The sequence below is a fragment of the Neoarius graeffei genome, chromosome 11 (genome assembly GCF_027579695.1).
Source record: "Neoarius graeffei isolate fNeoGra1 chromosome 11, fNeoGra1.pri, whole genome shotgun sequence".
NCBI classification, from domain to species: Eukaryota; Metazoa; Chordata; class Actinopteri; order Siluriformes; family Ariidae; genus Neoarius; species Neoarius graeffei.
Window position 1 is genome coordinate 8211458 of NC_083579.1, and position 24590 is coordinate 8236047.

Here is a 24590-nt window from a genome sequence, read left to right on the forward strand (position 1 = left end):
TGAAACGCCATTAATGCAATGTAAAAATCGCCCATTAGACTGAAGCAATGAATCATGGTGGTGGTAGCATTATGTTATGAGGTACCCTTAGCCTCTTGGTTGCTTCTCTGCCTAATCCACTCTTTACCAAGTGGCAACCTCCACTCCTGAAAAGTGAAGCCAATGCAGAAGTGCTAAAATTTGCAGTTCCTCGAATGGCCACTTGAGGCTGGCTCCAGAAGTGAGTTAGTTCCCATAGACCCCTGTGTTATAATGCCCAACTTTACAGTGAAAATAAACATGTTTACAGCCTGGTACAAAAAACAGATTCTGTCTCTATAGCTGGTTTCCCTCTTCATGACAAGTGTATGATGGGTGAATTTTTATATAATTCAACAGTTTAAATTATATTGAGCTATGCGGGGCCAATTTGAGTGACAGCTGGGTTTGTGTCAGCTTGTTAGCCGCTAGCTGGCATTACCTCAGAACTTGAGCCAAATTCAACACAAATGATGAATTTATGTAAATAATTTATGTCTTGCCGATTTTTGTCTAAGAGCTTTTCCATGCAAACACAATGTGGCAGCGGGGGCGTGGTCAAGCGCCGGTCTGTGACAGGAGGGTGGAGCCGGGGAAGGTGAGTGGCAGATTTGCTACACCTGACTGTAATTAACCTGTGTTTGTGTGTGTTTTCCCAGTAACTGCTCCCTATTTAAGGAGGCAGAAAGAGAGGAGAGGGAGCGCAACCCGGGACGAGATTACAGTGTGTGTGTGTGTGTTTGTGTGTTATACCGCATACGAGAAGGGCGATTAGACTGAAAAGTTGTTTAAATAAAAGCCCCCTCTGCATCTCAAGCGTTGTCCTGTCATCCTCTGTGCTCCACCCACACTCGATCCGCGCTACAGTGGTACTGAAACCCGGGATTAAGGTGGCGCACCAACGCAGCAGCCCCATGGAATCCTCCCCGTTCGCGGACTTGGTCCACGCCCTCGCCACGGCTCAGCAGAGCCAGCACCAGGCACTTGTCACACTCCGAAAGGAGCAGGAGCGCCGCTTCGAAGCCCTGGTGCTGGCCCAGCAGGAAGATCGAGAGGCGTTCTGGCGTCTCCTCGCGTCGGCGGGGTCCACCAGCGCCCCGGCCGCGGGCCCGTCTCCCCTCACCGTGACCAAGATGGGCCCGCAGGACGACCCCGAGGCTTTCATCACATTGTTCGAGCAGGTCGCCGAAGCCTCGGGGTGGCCAATGGAGCAGCGCGCGGCGCGCCTCCTCCCCCTCCTGACGGGAGAGGCCCAGCTGGCTGCACTACAGCTCCCCGCCGACCGCAGGCTGGCCTACGCCGACCTTCGCCGGGCTGTCCTCCAGCGCGTGGGGCGCACGCCGGAGCAGCAGCTCCAGCGCTTCCGCGCGCTGCGGATGGAGGAAGCCGGCAGCCCGTTCGCGTTCGGCCAGCGGCTCCGGGACGCCTGCTGGCGGTGGCTGAGGGCCGAAGATCGCAACGCCGAGGGAATCATCGACCAGGTGGCGCTGGAACAGTTCATCGCCCGGTTACCAGCTGGAACCGCGGAGTGGGTCCAGTGCCACCGCCTGGCGTCGCTGGATCAGGCTGTGGAATTGGCGGAGGATCATCTGGCGGCTGTTCCGGCGGCAGGACAGCGGACGACGTCATCTTCTCTCTCTTTTTCTCCCCCCCTCCTCCTCCCGTGTCCCGTCCTCGCCCCGTTCCCCCACCGCGGAGGCGGGGGCCGGCTCCACCCCAGCCGGCCTGCCACACCCATGGTGCCCTCCCGTTTCTCCCTTCTGTGTCTGTCTCTCCCCCCCCTCAGGTGAGTGAGCCCCAACACACAGCTGCAGAGGGAAGGCCCGGGCCGGTTTGCTGGCGCTGCGGGGAAACGGGCCACCTGCAGCAACAGTGTGCAGCGATGGAAGTGGGGGCGGTGGTGCGGATCTCCGACGCGCCAGAGGCTGCCCTCGATCGGGCCGGAGCGTATCGCATACCGGTAAGTGTACAAGGGGCTACATATCAGGCGTTGGTGGATTCGGGTTGCAATCAGACCTCGATCCGCCAAAGCCTGGTGCAAGACGAGGCATTGGGGAGAGCACAAGGGGTGAAGGTGTTGTGTGTGCATGGGGATATTCACAGCTACCCGTTGGTGTCGGTCCACATACATTTCAGAGGGGAAAAATCGATAGTGAAGGCGGCGGTTAATCCTCGCCTTACCCAATCTTTGATCTTGGGGACGGATTGGCCGGGATTTCGGGGTTTAATGGCATGCCTAGTAAAGAGTGGGTCCTGCCGGTTAACAGGGGAAGGTCCCGGTGTTGCTTTGGCTGGAGCTGCGGTCGCAGAGCCGTCTACATCATCTCCGCGACAGAGTGAGGAGCCACCGGCCCCTCCTCTTTCTATTGGGGAATCCCTCGCGGATTTCCCACTGGAACAATCACGAGACAAGACTCTGCGACACGCGTTTGACCAAGTGAGAGTAATCGATGGTCAGACGCTCCAGCCGAACGCCACCCCGTCCTTCCCCTATTTTTCCATTTTGAAAGATAGGTTATACCGAGTGACGCAGGACACTCAGACGAAAGAGCGAGTCACCCAATTGTTAATTCCAAAGAGCCGCCGGGAATGGGTATTTCAGGCGGCTCACTTTAATCCCATGGCTGGTCACCTCGGGCAGGATAAGACACTCGCCCAGATAATGGCCCGATTCTATTGGCCGGGGATTCGCGGCGACGTCCGTAAGTGGTGTACGGCGTGCCGCGAATGCCAGTTCGTAAATCCAGCGGCCATTCCAAAAGCGCCCTTGCGCCCCCTACCATTAATCGAGACCCCGTTCGAAAGAATTGGGATGGATCTCGTCGGGCCATTAGATCGGTCAACACGAGGGTACTGCTTTATATTGGTTCTGGTGGACTATGCAACGCGATACCCGGAAGCAGTGCCTCTTCGCAGTATCTCAGCACGCAGTATTGCGGAGGCCCTCTTCCACGTCATCTCCCGGGTTGGAATCCCGAAAGAGATTCTGACTGACCAAGGCACCTCGTTTATGTCACGAACACTGAGCGAACTGTATGGGCTACTGGGTATTAAGCCGATCCGCACCAGTGTTTATCACCCACAGACGGACGGTTTAGTTGAACGGTTCAATCGCACCCTCAAGAATATTATCAAAAAATTCGTAAGTGAAGACGCACGTAACTGGGATAAGTGGCTCGAACCCTTGTTGTTTGCAGTGCGAGAGGTCCCCCAAGCCTCCACGGGGTTCTCCCCATTTGAATTATTATGGATCTGCGCGCAAAACTCCACACGCTCACCCACCTAACTCAGGAGAATTTGCGGCAGGCCCAGGAACGGCAACCCCGCCTGTACAACAAGGGCACGCGCCTTAGAGAGTTCACTCCGGGAGATAAGGTACTCGTCCTGTTGCCCACGTCGAGCTCCAAATTAATCGCCAAGTGGCAAGGACCCTTTGAGGTCACACGGCAAGTCGGGGACGTCGACTATGAGGTTAGGCGAACGGACAGGGAGGGGGCACTACAGATCTACCACCTCAATCTGCTGAAACTCTTGAACGAGGAGTTCCCCGTGGCGTTGGTGTCGGTAGTTCCGGAGAAGGCGGAGCTGGGGCCGGAGGTCCAAAAAGGGTCATTGGCATCACGTACCTCTCCGGTCCCCTGTGGAGACCACCTCTCCTCGACCCAACTCACGGAGGTCGCCCAGTTGCAGGCCGAGTTTTCGGATGTGTTCTCGCCCCTGCCCGGTCGCACTAACCTCATCGAACACCACATAGAGATGCCCCCGGGGGTGGTAGTGCGGAGCCGTCCTTATAGATTACCCGAACACAAAAAAAAGGTGGTTCGGGAAGAACTTCAGGCCATGCTCGAAATGGGCATCGTCGAGGAGTCCCACAGTGACTGGAGCAGCCCGGTGGTCTTGGTTCCCAAGGCCGACGGCTCGGTCCGGTTCTGTGTGGACTATAGAAAAGTCAACGCGGTGTCTAAATTTGACGCGTACCCAATGCCTCGTATTGATGAGCTGCTCGATCGACTAGGCACGGCTCGCTTTTACTCGACACTGGATTTGACGAAGGGATATTGGCAGATCCCCTTGACTCCATTATCCCGGGAAAAAACGGCCTTTTCCACACTGTTCGGCTTACACCAGTTCGTCACACTTCCGTTTGGGCTGTTTGGGGCGCCCGCTACGTTTCAGCGGCTGATGGACCGGGTCCTCCGGCCCCACGCCACCTATGCGGCCGCTTACTTAGACGATATCATCATTTATAGTAATGATTGGCAGTGGCACCTACAACACCTGAGGGCCATCCTTAGGTCGCTGAGGCGGGCGGGACTCACTGCCAACCCGAAGAAGTGTGCGATTGGGCGGGTGGAAGTACGGTATCTGGGCTTCCACTTGGGCAACGGGCAGGTGCGTCCCCAAATTAATAAGACAGCAGCGATTGCGGCCTGCCCGAGGCCCAAGACCAAAAAGGGGGTGAGACAGTTCCTGGGGCTGGCTGGCGACTATCATAGGTTTATACCTAATTATTCGGATATCACCAGCCCGCTGACTGACCTCACTAAAAAGGGGGCGCCAGATCTGGTCCAGTGGACGGAGCAGTGCCAGCGGGCTTTCTCTGAGGTAAAGGCTGCACTGTGTGGGGGGCCACTTTTACACTCCCCTGACTTCTCTCTCCCTTTTTTGTTGCAGACCGATGCGTCGGACAGAGGACTGGGGGCCGTTTTGTCCCAGCAGGTGGAGGGGGAGGACCGCCCAGTCCTATACATCAGCCGGAAGCTGTCAGTGCGTGAGGGGCGCTACAGCACAATTGAGAAGGAGTGCCTGGCGATCAAGTGGGCGGTCCTCGCCCTCCGTTACTACCTGCTGGGGCGCTCTTTCACCCTCTGTTCGGACCACGCGCCCCTCCAGTGGCTCCACCGCATGAAGGATGCCAACGCGCGGATCACCCGTTGGTATCTGGCACTCCAACCCTTCAACTTCAAGGTGGTCCACAGGCCGGGGGCACAGATGGTCGTGGCGGACTTCCTCTCCCGTCAAGGGGGGGGGGGGGGGGTCGGCTGCGGGCCGGACGGGCGCCCGGCCTGAGTCGGGCGGTGGGGGTATGTGGCAGCGGGGGCGTGGTCAAGCACCGGTCTGTGACAGGAGGGTGGAGCCGGGGAAGGTGAGTGGCAGATTCGCTACACCTGACTGTAATTAACCTGTGTTTGTGTGTGTTTTCCCAGTAACCGCTCCCTATTTAAGGAGGCAGAGAGAGAAGAGAGGGAGCGCAACCCGGGACGAGATTACAGTGTGTGTGTGTGTTTGTGTGTTATACCGCATACGAGAAGGGCGATTAGACTGAAAAGTTGTTTAAATAAAAGCCCCCTCTGCATCTCAAGCATTGTCCTGTCGTCCTCTGTGCTCCACCCACACTCGATCCGCGCTACACACAACTTTTGCGCATTACTACACCTGTACAGTAAGTGATTTTAATCTGCTTTATTAGATTGTACTTTCTTACCTTTCAATATTTTTGATGTAGTCGCTGCCAATGAAGTTTATCGGGGTCTTCCCTTCAGTAAATTAGCCTCAGATTCAGACTGACTATTTGACAGCTTGAGCAACTAAAATACGACACTCCTTGATCAAATATGTTATTGGACGGTTACATGCCCAGTGATTATTATTATTTTTTTGTAATACAGCCATTGAGGTTATGGTCTGTATCTTATGGAGCAGCTTCTTTTAGTTTAGCCAGCAGGTTGTTGGCTAGCTTGCATAGCTACCTTGTTAACTTTGAGGCGAGTAGGTGTGTTCCAACTATACTATTCCAGCGGCCAGGCTTCACTATCCCCGCCCCTTTCTCCATTTATGGACTAGCCAGGAGTTAGATGGAGTCAAGCGCTGCCAGGATGGTGACACCCATAGTCTCCTTATTTGAGCTTCAAACCCACGCTTCAGAAATCCTATGAGTGATGTTACAGAGGCTTTGTCCATTATATTTAGTCTATACTCTTTACCTTGTCACTGCATTTTGGCTCACTTAATGTGGATTTAATATCAGTCTACCAGATGCTTGAAATTTTATATATATGTATATGTTTTTAAATGAGAATATCAATGACAGCGTTGCTCATTCTGGCCCCGTCTAGTCCAGAAGGAACGATCTAAAGTGGGCCACCTTGCACAATAAATGTTGCAAGGTATATACACTATGTAGAAGCTATATCCACCCTAGGAATACTGACCTATTTGCCAGAAAGACTCGAAAACAGCGAGGAATTGACCAAGAAGAAGCGATTTTTGTTGAACTGCTCATTAAGGATTAATTAGTCCATAACTTCATTAATAATTGTAATTAAGCAAATCTGGGTAGAAGTTGTATGCACCCTAGGTACCCCTACCTTCATACCAGAAAGAATCAAAATCACTGAAGAATTGAGGGAGAAGAAGTGATGTGTGGAAACTGCTCGTTAGGGCTTAATTACACCATATCTTCATTATTAATTTCAATTATGCAAATTTGGGTAGAAGCTATACGCACCCCAGGCAGACCTACCTTCCTGCCAAAAAGTATAAAAATCGGTGAAGAATTGAGAGAGAAGAAGCGATTTTTGTGAAATGTGGACAACGCCAGATGGAGAACACATGATGGCATAAACTCATAGCCTGTCAGTCGTATGAGCTAATAAATAAACACTTTCCATAAATGTTGATGACTCCTTGTTTTTTGTGATGCTGTTAGTTTTGGTACAGTATGTTCTCTAAAATACTCTGGGTTCTTCTTCTGAGTTACCAGTGTATTTATATTGAGATCACATGACACTTGAATTGGACGCAAGTCAACTGAAGTCATCAATTGAACTCGCTTGGAAAATAACTTGGTGGTTTATGCAATGGCAACTTTTATATTTGGCACCCTATTCGAATTCAACTCACTCCAACACACACGTACTTAAAAGTTAGATAATATTTTGTGTAGAGTCATGATATCTCATGAAATCTCATCCATCCATCCATTATCTGTAGCCGCTTATCCTGTGCAGGGTCGCAGGCAAGCTAGTGCCTATCTCAGCTGACTATGGGCGAGAGGTGGGGTACACCCTGGACAAGTCGCCAGGTCATCGCAGGGCTGACACATAGAGACAAACAACCATTCACACCTACTGTCAATTTAGAGCCAGCAATTAACCTAACCTGCATGTCTTTGGACTGTAGGGGAAACCGGAGGAAACCCATGCAGACATGGGGAGAACATGCAAACGCCACACAGAAAGGCCCCTGTCGGCCACTGGACTCGAACCCAGAACCTTCTTGCTGTGAGGTGACAGTGCTAACCACCACACCACCGTGCCACCATGAAATCTCAATGAAGTCTATTTCAGTTCTAGACATCCATCCATCCATTATCTGTAGCCACTTATCCTGTCCTACAGGGTCGCACGCAAGCTGGAGCCTATCCCAGCTGACTATGGGCGAGAGGCGGGGTACACCCTGGACAAGTCGCCAGGTCATCGCAGGGCTGACACATAGAGACAAACAACCATTCACACCTACTGTCAATTTAGAGCCAGCAATTAACCTAACCTGCATGTCTTTGGACTGTAGGGGAAACCGGAGGAAACCCATGCAGACATGGGGAGAACATGCAAACGCCACACAGAAAGGCCCCTGTCGGCCACTGGACTCGAACCCAGAACCTTCTTGCTGTGAGGTGACAGTGCTAACCACCACACCACCGTGCCGCCATGAAATCTCAATGAAGTCTATTTCAGTTCTAGACATCCATCCATCCATTATCTGTAGCCACTTATCCTGTCCTACAGGGTCGCACGCAAGCTGGAGCCTATCCCAGCTGACTATGGGCGAGAGGCGGGGTACACCCTGGACAAGTCGCCAGGTCATTGCAGGGCTGACACATAGACACAGACAACCATTCACACTCACGGTCAATTTAGAGTCACCAGTTAACCATGTCTTTGGACTGTGGGGGAAACTGGAGCACCTGGAGGAAACCCACGCAGGCACAGGGAGAACATGCAAACTCCACACAGAAAGGCCCTTGTCGGCCGCTGGGCTTGAACCCAGAACCTTCTTGCTGTGAGGCGCCAGTGCTAACCACCACACCACCATGAAATCTCAATGAAGTCTATTTCAGTTCTAGACTCTAACACCACAAAATGTGGAAAAGTTAAAGGGGGTGAATATTTATGCAAGCCGCTGTCGACAGTGTTGGTTTTTTTTTCTAATAATCTTAGATAATTCCAGTCATCTGTGTTTCCAGCAGGATCTTCCTGACTTCACTACAGTGTAACCAATCTAGCCCTGTATGTGTTTGCAGGTGAGACGTGTTGGTGGACGGTCCATCCAGCCTCCAAGCAGCGGTCAGAAGGAGAGAAGGTCAGAGTGGGTGATGACCTCATCTTCGTCAGCGTTTCCTCTGAGAGATACCTGGTAGATTTCTGACCTGTTTAAATCTGTCTTTCTTCTTATGACTTGGGGTTAAATCCCTTCTTTTGATGTGAATTATCGGTATGAATTTGTACATAAGGATCTCTCTCTCTCTCCAGCATGTCTCGTGGAGTACTGGTGCGTATGAGGAGGAGTGTATAAATACGAGCGTGGACGCATCTTTCCAGCAGACTCTATGGAGCGTGGCTCCCATTTCCTCTCGCTCGACTCAAGCTCAAGGTTCGTTTAATTTCTCCTCACGTCACACCTCTCTTTTTACTTTGCTAAAATTCAGTTTTCTGGACAACATCCAATGTCCAAATATCCTGCTTATACACTCACTGGCCACTTTATTAGAAACACCCATTAGGACCACCTGCTGTTTTATTTTATGCAGTTCTCTAATCAGCTGATCCCTTGATGCATAAAATCATGCAGATACAAATCAAGAGCTTCGGTTAATGTTCACAATGTTCAAACATCAGTATGGGAAAAAATTTTTCACTCACGGTGAAGTGTGACTTTCTTTCACTGTAGCATGGGTGTTGGTTTGAGCCAGATGGACTGGTTTGAGTATTTCAGAAACTGCTGATCTCCTGGGGGTTTTCACACACACCAACAGTCTCTAGAGTTTACACAGAATGGTGCAAAAAACAAAAAAACATCATCGAGTGAGTGAGTGAGTGAGCGAGCGACAGTTCTGTGGCTGGAAACAAACACCTTGTCGATAAGAGAGGGCAGAGGAAAATGAACAGATTGAGCAGTTTGAGCTGCCAGGAAAGAACTTATGTAGTAACTCATATAATCACTCTTTACAACCGTGGTGAGTAGAAAAGCATCTCAGCATGCAACAGCAGAAGAACACATTGGATTCCACTGTATATATAGTGATGTGGCTATTTTTGTACTTATATTTTTCAATGTTTGTAAATTTCAGGATCTATTTATTTATTTTTTTCCTCTGCCAACTGTGTTGGAGGAGGTTCTGTTTTCACCTCTGCTTGTTTGTTCGTTCCTAATGTAACTCAAAAACTAGTGAACGGATTTGGATGAAATTTGGTAGAAAGGTGATTCATGGGAGGGCGGCACGGTGGTGTAGTGGTTAGCGCTGTTGCCTCACAGCAAGAAGGTCCTGGTTCGAGGGCCTTTCTGTGTGGAGTTTGCATGTTGTCCGTGTGGATTTCCTCCGGGTGCTCCAGTTTCCCCCACAGTCTAAAGACATGCAGGTTAGGTTAACTGGTGACTCTAAATTGACCATAGGTGTGAATGTGAATGGTTGTCTGTGTCTATGTGTCAGCCCTGATGACCTGGCGACTTGTCCAGGGTGTACCCCGCCTTTCGCCTGTAGTCAGCTGGGATAGGCTCCAGCTTGCCTGCGACCCTGTAGAACAGGGTAAAGCGGCTAGAGATAATGAGATGAGATGAGGTGATTCATGAGCCAAGGAGCCACTGATTAGATTTTGATGCAAATCTGGATATGTATGTGGATCCATGATTTTTTTTTTTTGGCTCTTCCCAATGTAACTCAAAAACTACTGAACGGATTTGGATGAAATTTGGTGGATGGCTTTAGTATTATCATTGGATCAAGTGATTTTGATTTTGATGTTAATAATACAGTATGTGGCTTGGTGGAGGTATACAGTCTACTGAGTGCCCTTCTAATTTAAGGAGATTTAAAATCTCAGGACAAAAATAGTAAAATATCACGGCATTACTGTGGCCAATATTTTATCTGTGTTATTTTCAGAAATTGTTTTTTCTTAACTTTATAGAAGGAATTTCTTGGATGGAACAATCTGGACCAATTTTAATGAGTGAACCATACTATGATGTCGCCAAATTTCTTTCTTTTTTTTTTTGACGTGTATGAAATCATTTACTTGTGTGAAATTATTATTATTATTATTATTATTATCTCATCCGGCCGACAGGCCATCATGTGTTGTCTGTCATCTATCCATTTGGCAGCCACATTTCACGAAAATCGCTTCTTCTCTCTCAATTCTTCACTGATTTTTATTCTTTTTGGCAGGAAGGTAGGTCTGCCTGGGGTGTGTCTAGCTTCTATCCCAATTTGCATAATTTCAATTAATAACAAAGATCTCATCTCATCTCATTATCTCTAGCCGCTTTATCCTGTTCTACAGGGTCACAGGCAAGCTGGAGCCTATCCCAGCTGACTACGGGCGAAAGGCAGGGTACACCCTGGACAAGTCGCCAGGTCATCACAGGGCTGACGCATAGACACAGACAACCATTCACACTCACATTCACACCTACGGTCAATTTAGAGTCACCAGTTAACCTAACCTGCATGTCTTTGGACTGTGGGGGAAACCGGAGCACCCAGAGGAAACCCACGCGGACAACACGCAAACTCCACACAGAAAGACCCTCACTGGCCACAGGGCTCGAACCCGGACCTTCTTGCTGTGAGGCAACAGTGCTAACCACTACACCACCGTACCGCCTAATAACAAAGATATGGAGTAATTAATCAATCAATCAATCAATCCCTAATGAGCAGTTTCCACACAAATCACTTCTTTTCCCTCAATTCTTCACTGATTTTGATTCTTTCTGGCATGAAGGTAGGGGTACCTAGGGTGCATATAACTTCTATCCAGATTTTTTTACTTACAATTATTAATGAAGTTATGGACTAATTAATCCTTAACGTGTGAGCAGTTCAACAAAAATCTCTTTTTCTCAGTCAATTCCTCGCCATTTTGGATTCTTTCTGGTGAATAGGTTGCTATTCCAAGGGTGGATATCGCTTCTATATCTAACTTGTATATAGCTTGCAACATTTATTGCGTAAAGTGGCCCACTTTAGATTGTTCCTTCTGGACTAGACGGGGCCGGAGTGAGCTATGCCATCATTGATGGTTTCGTTATTATTATTATTATTATTATTTTAAAGTTATCTAGCAACAGCTTAAGCATTAGCACAGTCTTGGTTATTTGACCTGCAGGTCACCTCAGGGGAGGAGATTGTCTACGTTTCCTACATGGCCACACGGATGAGTGTTTGACCGTTTCACCTGCTGGACACGCAGAAGACGAACGCAGGTCAGTGACTAAGGCTCCTATAGATGACTGGTATCTGATATGGCAGATTAGTGAGAAAGAACAAGGTGGTGCGATGGAGCAAATTTACTGTTAACATCCTCAAATTGATCATTTTAAATACTGTATTTATCTTATATCACAGTCAACAATTACAATTTGTTTTTATTATAGAATGTTAAGTCGTATATTGAATCTATTTTTGTAGACCTGAAACACAATGCCAATATTTGTACCTGATTATAGTGTATCTGCATTAGGATTTAAACCCAAAGTGGATGTGGCCTAACATGGAAGTCTTTGTTTTTTGTAAAAATGCAAGCATTGTAAGGGTTGCAGCGATAGAAAATGAATCAACACCAATCAGAATCAATAAATCAGCCATGTTGTGGTATAATAAGAGTTATGGAATAGCTTTTGTTCATTTTGTGGTTTTTAATGTGTCCAACACATCATCACACAGTCATCCTCTCTTTTCAGATCTGTTCATTTTGAAGCTGGCAGCGTCTCGTCTCAAGCTCGTTCTCTGTGGAGGATTGAGATGCTGCGTGTGTCGTAAGTACAGCGGATTCATTCATTAATTCATTTTCGATACCGTTTATCCATTGTGAGTCATGGGTGAGCTGGAGCCAATCCCAGCTGACTTCAAGTGAGAGGTGGGGTTCACTCTGGACAGGTCGCCAATCTATCGCAGAACGAGCAACCATTCACCCTGACATTCACACCTACGGAAAGTTTAGAGTAGCCAGTTAAATTTATCCGCATGTCTTTGAACTGTGGAAGGAAACCAGAGCACCCTGAGGAACCCCACACATGAACAATGAGAACATGCAAACTCCACACAGAAAGGCTCCAGTCAACCCACAGGATCGAACCCAGAACCTTCTTGCTGTGAGGTGACAGTGTTAACCCCTGCAACCCCCACAGCAGATACAGTATGGGCCAAGTTACCAAGTCCACCATCAACAATTTTTTATTTTCTTAGTCTTTAAACATTAACGCTCTATGAAGATAGTACTCTCAAATCTAATTAATTAATTAAGCTACACTCACTGAGAACTTTATGAAGAACACTATACTGATACTGGGTAGGACCTCACTTTGCTCTCAAAACAATTCAGTTCTTCATGCCATGGGTTCCACAAGATGTTGGAAACATTCCTTTGAGATTCTGATCCATGCAGAAAATTCCTGCACATTTTTCAGATACACTTTCATGCTGCAAATCTCCCATTCGACCACATCCCAAACATGTTCTGTTGGCTTCGGCAGAGGTAGGAAGTAACGGAGCATAAATATTTCATTACTGTATTTAAAGGGACTGTCTCACCTTTCCCAGAAGCCTCTGCACCAAGTCGTGAGTCGCCATTTTTGCATCCATGAATATTCCACTGTTTGAAAAATGTAGCCAGAAAACAAACAAACAAACAAACAAACAAACAAACAAACAAACAAACCCAGCCAGAATCACTGAATCCAGGACACTGAGTAACATATTTTCCAATATGTCACTCGTAAGGAAATCGATGAGTTGTTTTGATAAATTTGGGTCCTTTTTGTTTGTGAATGTGTCAATATGATAAAAAGAAAATCACACATTGGCTTGAAGATATGAAGTTTATGTTCTTGTGCTGAAAAACTCGCATTTTTCATACAAAACACATCGCGCATCTGAATGAAATATATATATGTTATTCAGCAGCTGGGAGGTCCGTATCGTGAAATACCATGACCGAGGTCTTGAAAGTACTGAGCGAGGCCCTCTGGGTCGAGGTCAGTATTCAAGGCCGAGGTCACGGTATTTCACCATACGGACCGACCTTAAGCTGGTAAATAATATATATATTTTTTTCTTTACCAAATTCTAACAGGGGGCAGCACGGTGGTGTAGTGGTTAGCGCTGTCGCCTCACAGCAAGAAGGTCCGGGTTCGAGCCCCGTGGCCGGCGAGGGCCTTTCTGTGTGGAGTTTGCATGTTCTCCCCGTTTCCTGTGGGCTTCCTCCGGGTGCTCCGGTTTCCCCCACAGTCCAAAGACATGCAGGTTAGGGTAACTGGTGACTCTAAATTGACTGTAGATGTGAGTGTGAATGGTTGTCTGTGTCTATGTGTCAGCCCTGTGATGACCTGGCGACTTGTCCAGGGTGTACCCTGCCTTTCGCCCGTAGTCAGCCTGGATAGGCTCCAGCTTGCCTGCGACCCTGTAGAACAGGATAAAGTGGCTAGAGATAATGAGATGAGATTCTTTTTTTTTTTTTTTAAAGATTTTTTTTGGGCTTTTTTCACCTTTATTGGATAGAACAGTGTAGAGACAGGACAGGAAATGAGCGGGAGAGAGAGACGGGGAGGGATCGGGAAATGACCTCGGGTTGGAATCGAACCCAGGTCCCCGGACTTATGGTATGGCGCCTTAGCCACCTGAGCCACGACGCCCCCAATGAGATGAAATTCTAACAGAAAACGAGAGCGCCCGAAAGGGGAAACCGAGCCGAGCCACCATTTTGAATCCTCATTCACGGCTGTAACGCAAATTGCTTCCTCCTCGGTATACAAGTGCACTTCCATGGCAGGAAAAAAAAAAACTACATTTTGCCGCCTATGTAGTCCCCTATTTATACAAATAGGAGTCATTCAGGATTCAGCCATGTTTTTGCTCGACCAAAGTTATACAGTATTATGACCTTTATATTGCATAAATAAAGCCATTTGGTGAAACTTTGAAGAAGAGATTGTACTGGTTTAAAGTTTTTACCTCACGTAATATTATGTATTAGGATAACACAGTCCAAAATGGGCCTCATTAACTAATGAGATCAAACTGTTAGCAAGTTAGAGGTTTTTAGCTTTCTCCTGAAATGTTTTCCTTAATTTTTTCTTCCTCAGGGTAGTAAAACTCGCTTTCGCTGTGAACACTGTTGTTATTGCTAACTCTACACAGAAAGGCCCTCGCCGGCCCCGGGGCTCGAACCCGGACCTTCTTGCTGTGAGGCAACAGCGCTAACCACTACGCCACCGCCCACTTTTTCCTGAAATGTTTTTTTTTATTTCTTCTTCCTCAGGGTAGTAAAACTCGCTTTCGCTGTGAAAACCGTCATTATCGCTATCCATGCTGTAAAATTAATGCTATTCTCCTGAGAAATGCTGGCAAAAGTTTATAAGATTTTTGATAATCTTATAAATAAATCTTATAAAAAAGATAAATGTTGACAAAAAATGCTACTATGTTTGTTGTTGTTGTGAACGAGCGAGTTGCCAGAAGTCTGTAACCGGGGTCCATAACTTGGGTCCGTACCATAGGATACGGACCCGCTCGCCAGCCAATCAGAGCGCAGGATTTGGACCGCGAAAAAAATAATAACAGTTATTCCACGAAATCGAGTTGTACATGAACTGATAGCTGACGAGGCACGTAGCACCGAGTACGATGAGATTGAGTGTAATAACTGTTTTAATCTCTCCACATTCACTGGATTTTGAGAAACAGAGCATTTTGATTTTTAATTTTTGCAAATTCGGCACGGTGGTGTAGTGGTTAGCGCTGTCGCCTCACAGCAAGAAGGTCCTGGGTTCGAGCCCCGGGGCCGGCGAGGGCCTTTCTGTGTGGAGTTTGCATGTTCTCCCCGTGTCCGCGTGGGTTTCCTCCGGGTGCTCCGGTTTCCCCCACAGTCCAAAGACATGCAGGTTAGGTTAACTGGTGACTCTAAAGTGAGTGTGAATGGTTGTCTGTGTCTATGTGTCAGCCCTGTGATGACCTGGCGACTTGTCCAGGGTGTACCCCGCCTTTCGCCCATAGTCAGCTGGGATAGGCTCCAGCTTGCCTGCGACCCTGTAGAAGGATAAAGCGGCTAGAGATAATGAGATGAGATTAGATGAATTTTTGCAAATTAATAAATAAAAACTTTCTATAAAATGTCCAACAATATCATTTCCGCTTAGAATCTAAAGAACCCGGCGGAATGACAGGAGCAATTTGTGAAAAATGCTATAAGAATAATCCTTGAAAAATAAATAAGACGTGTTCTTACCATCAAATACTTACAGTCCATATTTTGTTGTTTTTTTTGGATTTTTTGGGGTTTACTTCTTCTTCTTCTTTAGGTTTTTTTTTTTGGCAGTTGGCAAATCAACTTAAAGGTGCATTACCGCCACCGACTGGGCTGGAGTGTGGAACAGGAGATATTGGATATTGGAGGCGAAACCCCCCCCCAACTATATTCTTTTAGCTACAGTATTTCTGTTTCTTTTAAATACTTGATAACAACTTTTGAGGTTTTGTTTTTGAGTAGAGTTTTTATTTTGTCCTCAGTTGGTTCAGCAACACACGCCACCATTTTCTTTTCCTCTACTCACGGTATATGAGCTGATAGCCTAGTAGTAGAGTAGCCAATCAGAATGTGTGATTGCTCATATCCAGTGAATGTGGATAGAATAAATCCCGATATTTCACTCTGATGACATCACTCCCAGTGTTTTCCCGCTGACTAGATGTGCATTGTCAAAATGGCGAACCAGTTCAAAATTAAAATTCTTTTGATTAACTTGCATTTTTTTTTTGTGGATGTGTCCATATAATATAAAGAACATTACACAGTGGTGTGAAGATATGAAGTTTATCTTCTCATGTTGAATAATATATCACTTGTTCACTTAGCTCACTCGTGATACATACATTCACCACTCGAAGATAAACTTCATATCATAGCGCAATCGTGTAATATTCTCTCTCTCTCTCTCTCTCTCTCTCTCTCTCTCTGTATATAATATATATAAAACAATATAATACTTTTTTAAAAACTTTGATCCAATCTTTCACTTTTTTCAGTCATATAGAACATAGAATATGAGTTTTGCTAAGGTATTTTCCAAATGATATGTTTATTATGTTTATTACTAAGCCTATGATCATTTTTAGAAATTACCGACTACATCTTTTTTCATTTTTTTCATCCTCACTACACCTGTATGCATTATCTCGACTGCTCTGAGTAAATAAAATCACATTGATCACGTCTATTTGATTTTTTTTTTACTGAAGAATTGTTAAATATTCTTGTTAAAAATAATATGATAAAATTTTGTTCAACATGGGAACTCAAACTTTTGGACATGTCAATGTGTTATTTAGCTCTGGCTCGATCTGGACAAATTACACGCTTGATTAAGCTTCTTATACTAAATACAGTATACTGATATAGTGTGTGTGTGTGTGTGTGTAGCTGGAGTGGGAGTCACATTCACTGGGCGGAGCCATTCCGTCTGTATCATGTGACCACAGGAAAATACCTGGGCCTGACCCCGGACCGTGGCCTTCTGCTCCTGGACAGAGAGCATGCTGCGGTCAAATCCACCACCTTCTGTCTCCGCCCTACAAAGGTCATGTGACAACTAGCTAGAGTTTTGCTTAAGATTTGAGAAATTCACAGTGCTGTGTTCAGAGGTGGCGACTGAGGTTCAAAGGTGACTTTGATATTAATGGATCTATACCACTGCCTTTAAGCCTGGAAAAAAAATTAGGGATAGAAAATACGGACTAAAGAAGGAAACAGGGTTTTTTCCTTCTCTGTCATATTTCATATGATGTCACCTTTGAGCATGGGACAACTTTGACATGAAAATTAAAAGACTAATATATACAGTATGAATGAGAAAACAACAAATGTTGAAGTAAACATCTTAGTAGATGCGTCAAAAGAAAAAAGGGATGCAGTAAAACATCTGATATTAATCCCCATCCGTGTGCCTCTGTAGGACATTGGCCAAGATTTCCCACACCGTGTCTGGAAGAAAGACGGGATGGGAACGCCGGAGATCAAATACGGTGATTCTATCTGTTTAGTCCAGCATGTGGACTCCGGTTTATGGCTCACCTACCAAACCAGCGAGTCAAAGAGGAGGAAAGAGACGCAGCCGCATAAACAGGTAAACAGAAAGAGACGAGCAGTCTGGGAGAAAATGTTTTACAGTTCTTACATAGATATCATAAGTATTACTAATATAACAGGGAGCTTTTTGATTTTTTTCCAGGCCATCCTCCATTCAGAGGGTCACATGGATGATGGACTCACGCTCTCTCGCTCGCAGATGGAGGAGTGTAAAGCTGCCAGTCTCATTCGAAGCTCAACTCTTCTGTTTACACGCTTTATACGGTAGAAATGATCAGTTCTAGTTCCTGTGTAGGGTTTAAATAGTATAGTTACTCATCCAGAGTTGGGGTTTAATAACAAGATTGTGCCCATTTGTATTCAGACAATTCTGTACTTAAAATTACACCCATTTTTCTTGAATGCATCTTGCATTCAGCCTCTAGTGTGTATGACAGTTTAATATAACCACAATATGTCACGCTGATTTATATTTTACTTCTGTAGAAACACATTAAAAAACTAAGGAATGCCATTGAGGCCAATATTAGATGTATAAATATGACATTCATTAATTAATAGTGTTGCTTATTTAAATTTTTTTTTACAGTGTCTTGCAAAAGTATTCATCCCGCTTGGTGTTTGTCCCGTTTTGTCGCATTACGAGCTGGAATTAAAATGGATTTTTTGGGGATTTGCACCATTTGATTTACACAACATGAGGCAACTTTAAAGGTAATTTTTTTTATTGTGACACAAACAATAATTAAGATGAAACAATAGAAATCTGGAGTGTGCATAGGTATTCACCCCCCTCAGAGTCAATACTTTGTAGAGCCACCTTTTGCTGCAATTATAGCTGCAGGTCTCTTGGGGTATGTCTCTATTAGCTTAGCACATCTAGCCACTGGGATTTTTGCCCATTCCTCAAGGCAAAACTGCTCCAACTCCTTCAAGTTAGATGGGTTGCGTTGGTGTACAACAATCTTCAAGTTATGCCACAGATTCTCAATTGGATTGAGGTCTGGGCTTTGATTAGGCCATTCCAAGACATTTAAATGTTTCCCTTTAAACCACTCCAGTGTAGCTTTAGCAGTATGTTCAGGGTCATTGTCCTGCTGGAACGTAAACCTTCGTCCCAGTCTCAAACCTCTGGCCGACTCAAACAGGTTTTCCTCCAGAATTGCCCTGTATTTAGTGCCATGCATCTTCCCTTCAGTCCTGACCAGCTTTCCTGTCCCTGCAGATGAAAAATATCCCCACAGCATGATGCTGCCACCACCATGCTTCACTGTAGGAATGGTGTTCTCAGGGTGTTGGGTTTGCGCCACACATGGCATTTCCCATGATGACCAAAAAGATCAATTTTAGTCTCATTTGACCACAGAATCTTCTTCCATGTGTTTGGAGAGTCTGCTACATGCTGTTGGGCAAACTCCAAACGTGATTTCTTTTAGCAATGACTTTTTTCTGGCCACTCTTCCATAAAGCCCTGCTTTGTGGTGTGTACAGCTTAAAATGGTCCTATGGACAGATACTCCAATCTCCGCTGTGGATCTTTGCAGCTCCTTCAGTGTTATCTTTGCTGTCTTTATTGCATCTCTGATTAATGCCCTCCTTGCCCGGTCTGTGAGTTTTGGTGGGTGGGGCCTTCTCTTGTCAGGTTTGTAGTGGTGCCATATTCTTTCCATTGTGCTATAATGGATTTAATGGAGCTCCGTGGGATATTCAAAGTTTGGGATATTTTTTATAGCCCAGCCCTGATCTATACTTCTCCACAATTTTGTCTCTGACCTGTTTGGAGGCTCCTTGGTTTTCGTGTTGCTTGCTTAGTAGTGCTTAGTAGTTGCTTAGGGCTGAGAATACCTATGCACACTCCAGATTTCTGTTTTTTTTCCCCCATCTTACTTATTGTTTGTTTCATAATAAAACACCAATTTGCACCTTTAAAGTGGTCGGCATGTTGTGTAAATCAAATAGTGCTAACCCCCAAAAATCCATTTTAATTCCAGCTTGTAATGCGACAAAACAGGACAAGCACCAAGGGGATAAATAGTTTTGCAAGACACTGTGCATTGCTTACCTCAAGGATCAATTGTTTATGGACAGCTCATTAAGTCAGCTTATCCTTCAAACCATGTTTTCTTTCCAGACGAGCTAATCAAATAAACAAAAACACTGGTATTATTTTATTAATTTGACAAAATAGCAATAAGAAAATAATAAATTATATCCTGCACACGCATTATGATTTCATGGCCCTGATTTAGTTACTTCATTAAATTGAACACAGTTTCAACACAGGACACAAGTGGGGTTAATCTCATAGACAATTCCAGATACGAGGCTAATAAAATCAAACATTACTAGCATTTATTTAGCAGATGCTCTTATCCAGAGCGATGTACAACATACCCAGAGCAGCTGGAGAGCAGTTGGAGGTTAGGTGCCTTGCTCAAGGGCATTTCAGCCACTCCTGCTGGTCCAGGAAATGGAACCGACAACCTTTTGGTCCCAAAGCTGCTTCTCTAACCTTTAGGTCATGGCTTCCCAGCAGCAAACAATGATAATCCATCATGCAGGAAAAAAAGGCGAAGGTCTACAACCAGGAAATGGAAGACATTGAATATGGGAAAGACAGACCATGAGAAAAACCAAGGATCAGTAATGCTAAAAAATGGTTTAGCGATATTGACAAGACTTCACAACAAGACTAGAACACAGACTAGAGGCGGAGACAAGAATCATAACAAACACACATGGCAATGTGAATGAAACAAACAAAGCAGCGTTCCAGCACTGGGGAATGGACCACATACGAATCGGATGTGCTGGATCAGATGCTATTTTTTAAGCTGTTCAATAATCAACGTGGAAGCCATTTTTTATTATTCTATCTACATTCACTGGATATGAGCAATCCCATGCTCTGATTGGCTACTCTGTTACTCAGCTCTCTGCTCATATACCGTGTGTAGAGAAAAACAAAATGGCGGAGCGTGTTGCTGAACCAACCGAGGATGAAATAAAAACTCTACTCGAAAACAAAACCCCAAAAATACAAAAAAGCAACAAAATATGGTATGAAAGTATTTGATGGTAGGAATATATCTTTTTATATTTTTTCAAGAATTATTATTATTATTATTGCATTTTTCACAAATTGCTCCTGTCATTTCGCCGGTTTGTTTACATTCTAAGCGGAAATGATTTTGTCGGACGTTTTGGATAAAGGTTTCATTTATGGAATTTGCAATAAATAAAAACGTTCTGTTTCTGAAAATCCAGTGAATGTGGATAGAATAAAAAAGTTATTCCACTCAATCTCGTCGTACACGGCAGATAACCATCAGCTCATGTACGGCTCGATTTCATGGAATAACTATTAATTTTATTAAACCAATATTTAAAGTGATGTTGAGAACTTGGACTGCCTTCAGCAATATATTTGCAAGATTTTACACTTATTAATGCTCGCCATCTTTTTTTTCCCTTTTACATTTAACATTAAGTGTCTAATGACTAATTCTGGTCATCCAAGAGGTTTGCTGTCTTTTATAACTTTACAGTGTTCAGCTATGAAGTTTGGTTATTTTTAATTTTTTTTGGAAAATTGTGTCCATTTTGATTTTTTTTGCTCAGCCATTTATTAACTTTGAGACCTATTATATCTAGATTTCCTTATCTCACTATTCCTCCATATTGGTCTATCATGTCATGTAGCTAGGTGTTATATGAGTTCTGCTGAGTTCATGGATGATGTTGTAAATAAAATTCAGTGTTTTATTTTATCCAGGAGATTAGACGAGCTCAATGACCGAGCCAACATTCCAACCATGGACCTCCCAATAGAAACTCTCTGTGTGAGTTTGTGTGATCTGATTGGTTATTTCCGGCTGCCTGACAAACTCAGGAGTCACAAGACCAGACAGAACTGGAGCAGAGCACTAAAGAACCGACAGAACCTGTTCCAGGAAGAGGTAACATCTGCTGCAAAAGTATTATATATAAATATCATAAACAAATCTATAAATAAACAAAATGGTTACAATTTTTTTTGTGTATGGGTGAGCCAAAAACCTGTGGAGCTCATTTCTCTTTCTCTCTCAGGGTGTAATTACTTTAGTCCTAGACTGCATTGATCACCTGCACCAGTATAGCAGTGCGGTCCAGTTTGCTGAGGCTGCTGGGAAAGAGGCAGGAGACACATGGGAAGCCATTTTGAGCTCCTTCTATGAGCTTCTGGGTAATAAAAAATGCATTCTTATGTCTTAAAACAAAAATATCTGATATTATTATTATTATTATTATTATTATTATTATTATAGTAGCCTGAACTTTAAGGTAAAAATGGGACTAAATAATCTTTTTAAATATAATACAAATAAATTCAACAGGTATCATAGTGCCCCGGGGCCGGCGAGGGCCTTTCTGTGTGGAGTTTGCATGTTCTCCCCGTGTCTGCGTGGGTTTCCTCTGGGTGCTCCAGTTTCCCCCACAGTCCAAAGACATGCAGATTAGGTTAACTGGTGACTCTAAATTGACCGTAGGTGTGAATGTGAGTGTGAATGGTTGTCTGTGTCTATGTGTCAGCCCTGTGATGACCTGGCGACTTGTCCAGGGTGTACCCCGCCTTTCGCCCGTAGTTCAGCTGGGATAGGCTCCAGCTTGCCTGCGACCCTGTAGAAGGATAAAGCGGCTAGAGATAATGAGATGAAATGAGATGAATGAGGTATCATAGTGTGAATTATTCAAATTACTTACTTTTTTTTCCCTGTAGCGGCGCTGATCCGGGGGAACCAGAGGAATTGCTCTCAGTTCTCCAGCTCTCTGGACTGGCTGATCAGCAGACTGGAGAGACTCGAGGCCTCAACTGGTGGGTTTTATCATTACATACAGGTAACACAACCAACTGAGACAAGCTTCACACTCACTGGTACACGATTATATCATTGGTTTCGGATTTACAGATGGATTACTATTCACTTTCATAACATTTAATAACACCTGCTACAATATCAACAATAACAACATTGTCAAAATCAAAAACATCAACAATAACATCAACATCAACAACAATAATATCATCAATGTCAACGTCAACATCAACATCAACAATAACATCATCAACAATAATGATATCATCATCAACAACATCAACATTGTCAACATAAACAACATCAGCAACAATATCAATATCATCAACATCAACAATAACATCATCATCGACAATAACAATAATATCGTCAACTTCAACAATATCAACATCATCAACAATAACAATATCCTCCTCCTCCTCCTCTTCATCATCATCAACAATAACAATATCATCATCAACAACACCATCAACCATAACAATAACATCATCATCATCAACACCATCAGCCATAACAATAACATCATCATCATCATCATCATCATCATCATCATCAAAAACACCATTAACAATAACATCATCAACATCAACATCAACAATGTCAACATCAATAACATCAACAACAATATCAATATCATCAACATCAACAATGCCAACATCAACATCATAAACAATAACAATATCCTCCTCCTCCTCCTCCTCATCATCATCATCAACAACAATAACAATATATCATCAACAACACCATCAATCATAACAATAACATCATCATCATCATCATCATCATCATCAACAACATCAACAATAACAATAACATCATCATCATCAACAACATCAGCATTAACAATAACATCATCATCATCAACAATAACAATAATATCATCATCATCATCATCATCATAATCATCATCATCAACAACAACATCAACATTAACAATAACATCATCATCATTATCAACATCATCAACACCATTAACAATAACAATATCATCATCATCATCATCAACAACACCATTAACAATAACTTCATCATCATCAACACCATCAACAATAACAATAACATCATCATCATCAACAACACCATCAACAATAACAATATCATCATCATCATCATCATCATCATCAACAACACAATTAACAATAACTTCATCATCATCAACACCATCAAGAATAACAGTAACATCATCATCATCATCATCATCATCATCATCAACAACACCATCAACAATAACAATATCATCATCATCATCATCATCATCATCAACACCATCAAGAATAACAGTAACATCATCATCATCATCATCATCAACAACACCATCAACAATAACAATATCATCATCATCATCATCATCATCATCATCAACACCATCAACAATAACATCATCAACAACAACACCATTAACAATAACTTCATCATCAACACCATCAAGAATAACAATAACATCATCATCATCAACACCATCAACAATAACATCATCATCATCATCATCATCATCAACAACAACACCATTAACAATAACTTCATCATCATCAACACCATCAACAATAACAATAACATCATCATCATCATCAACTACACCATCAACAATAACATCATCATCATCATCATCATCAACAACAACACCATTAACAATAACATCATCATCATCATCATCATCATCAACACCATCAACAATAACAATAATATCATCATCATCATCATCATCATCATCAACACCATTAACAATAACAATAATATCATCATCATCATCATCATCATCATCAACACCATCAACAATAACAATATCATCATCATCATCATCATCATCAACACCATCAACAATAACAATATCATCATCATCATCATCATCAACACCATCAACAATAACAATAATATCATCATCATCATCATCATCATCATCAACACCATTAACAATAACAATAATATCATCATCATCATCATCAACACCATTAACAATAATAATATCATCATCATCATCATCATCATCATCAACACCATCAACAATAACAATATCATCATCATCATCATCATCATCAACACCATCAACAATAACAATATCATCATCATCATCATCATCATCATCATCAACACCATCAACAATAACAATAATATCATCATCATCATCATCATCATCATCATCAACACCATTAGCAATGACAATAATAATATCATCATCATCAACATCATCATCATCAACACCATCAACAATAACAATATCATCATCATCATCATCATCAACACCATTAACAATAACATCATCATCATCATCATCATCATCAACACCATTAACAATAACATCATCATCATCATCATCATCATCATCAACAACAACACCATTAACAATAACATC

General features: G+C 43.8%; 1 protein-coding gene across 1 annotated transcript in view; it reads left to right on the top strand.

Annotated features, from left to right (window-relative positions):
• ryr2b (ryanodine receptor 2b (cardiac)) overlaps nt 1-24590 on the top strand; it is a 210519-nt gene that overhangs the window by 12435 nt on the left and 173494 nt on the right. Inside the window, exons 6-15 of the mRNA XM_060933368.1 lie at nt 8324-8436; nt 8553-8673; nt 11412-11508; nt 11986-12060; nt 16719-16875; nt 17251-17421; nt 17527-17648; nt 21160-21343; nt 21474-21609; nt 22144-22239. Of these exons, the coding sequence (XP_060789351.1) occupies nt 8324-8436; nt 8553-8673; nt 11412-11508; nt 11986-12060; nt 16719-16875; nt 17251-17421; nt 17527-17648; nt 21160-21343; nt 21474-21609; nt 22144-22239 (1272 nt within the window). The remainder of the gene's footprint in view (nt 1-8323; nt 8437-8552; nt 8674-11411; nt 11509-11985; nt 12061-16718; nt 16876-17250; nt 17422-17526; nt 17649-21159; nt 21344-21473; nt 21610-22143; nt 22240-24590) is intronic.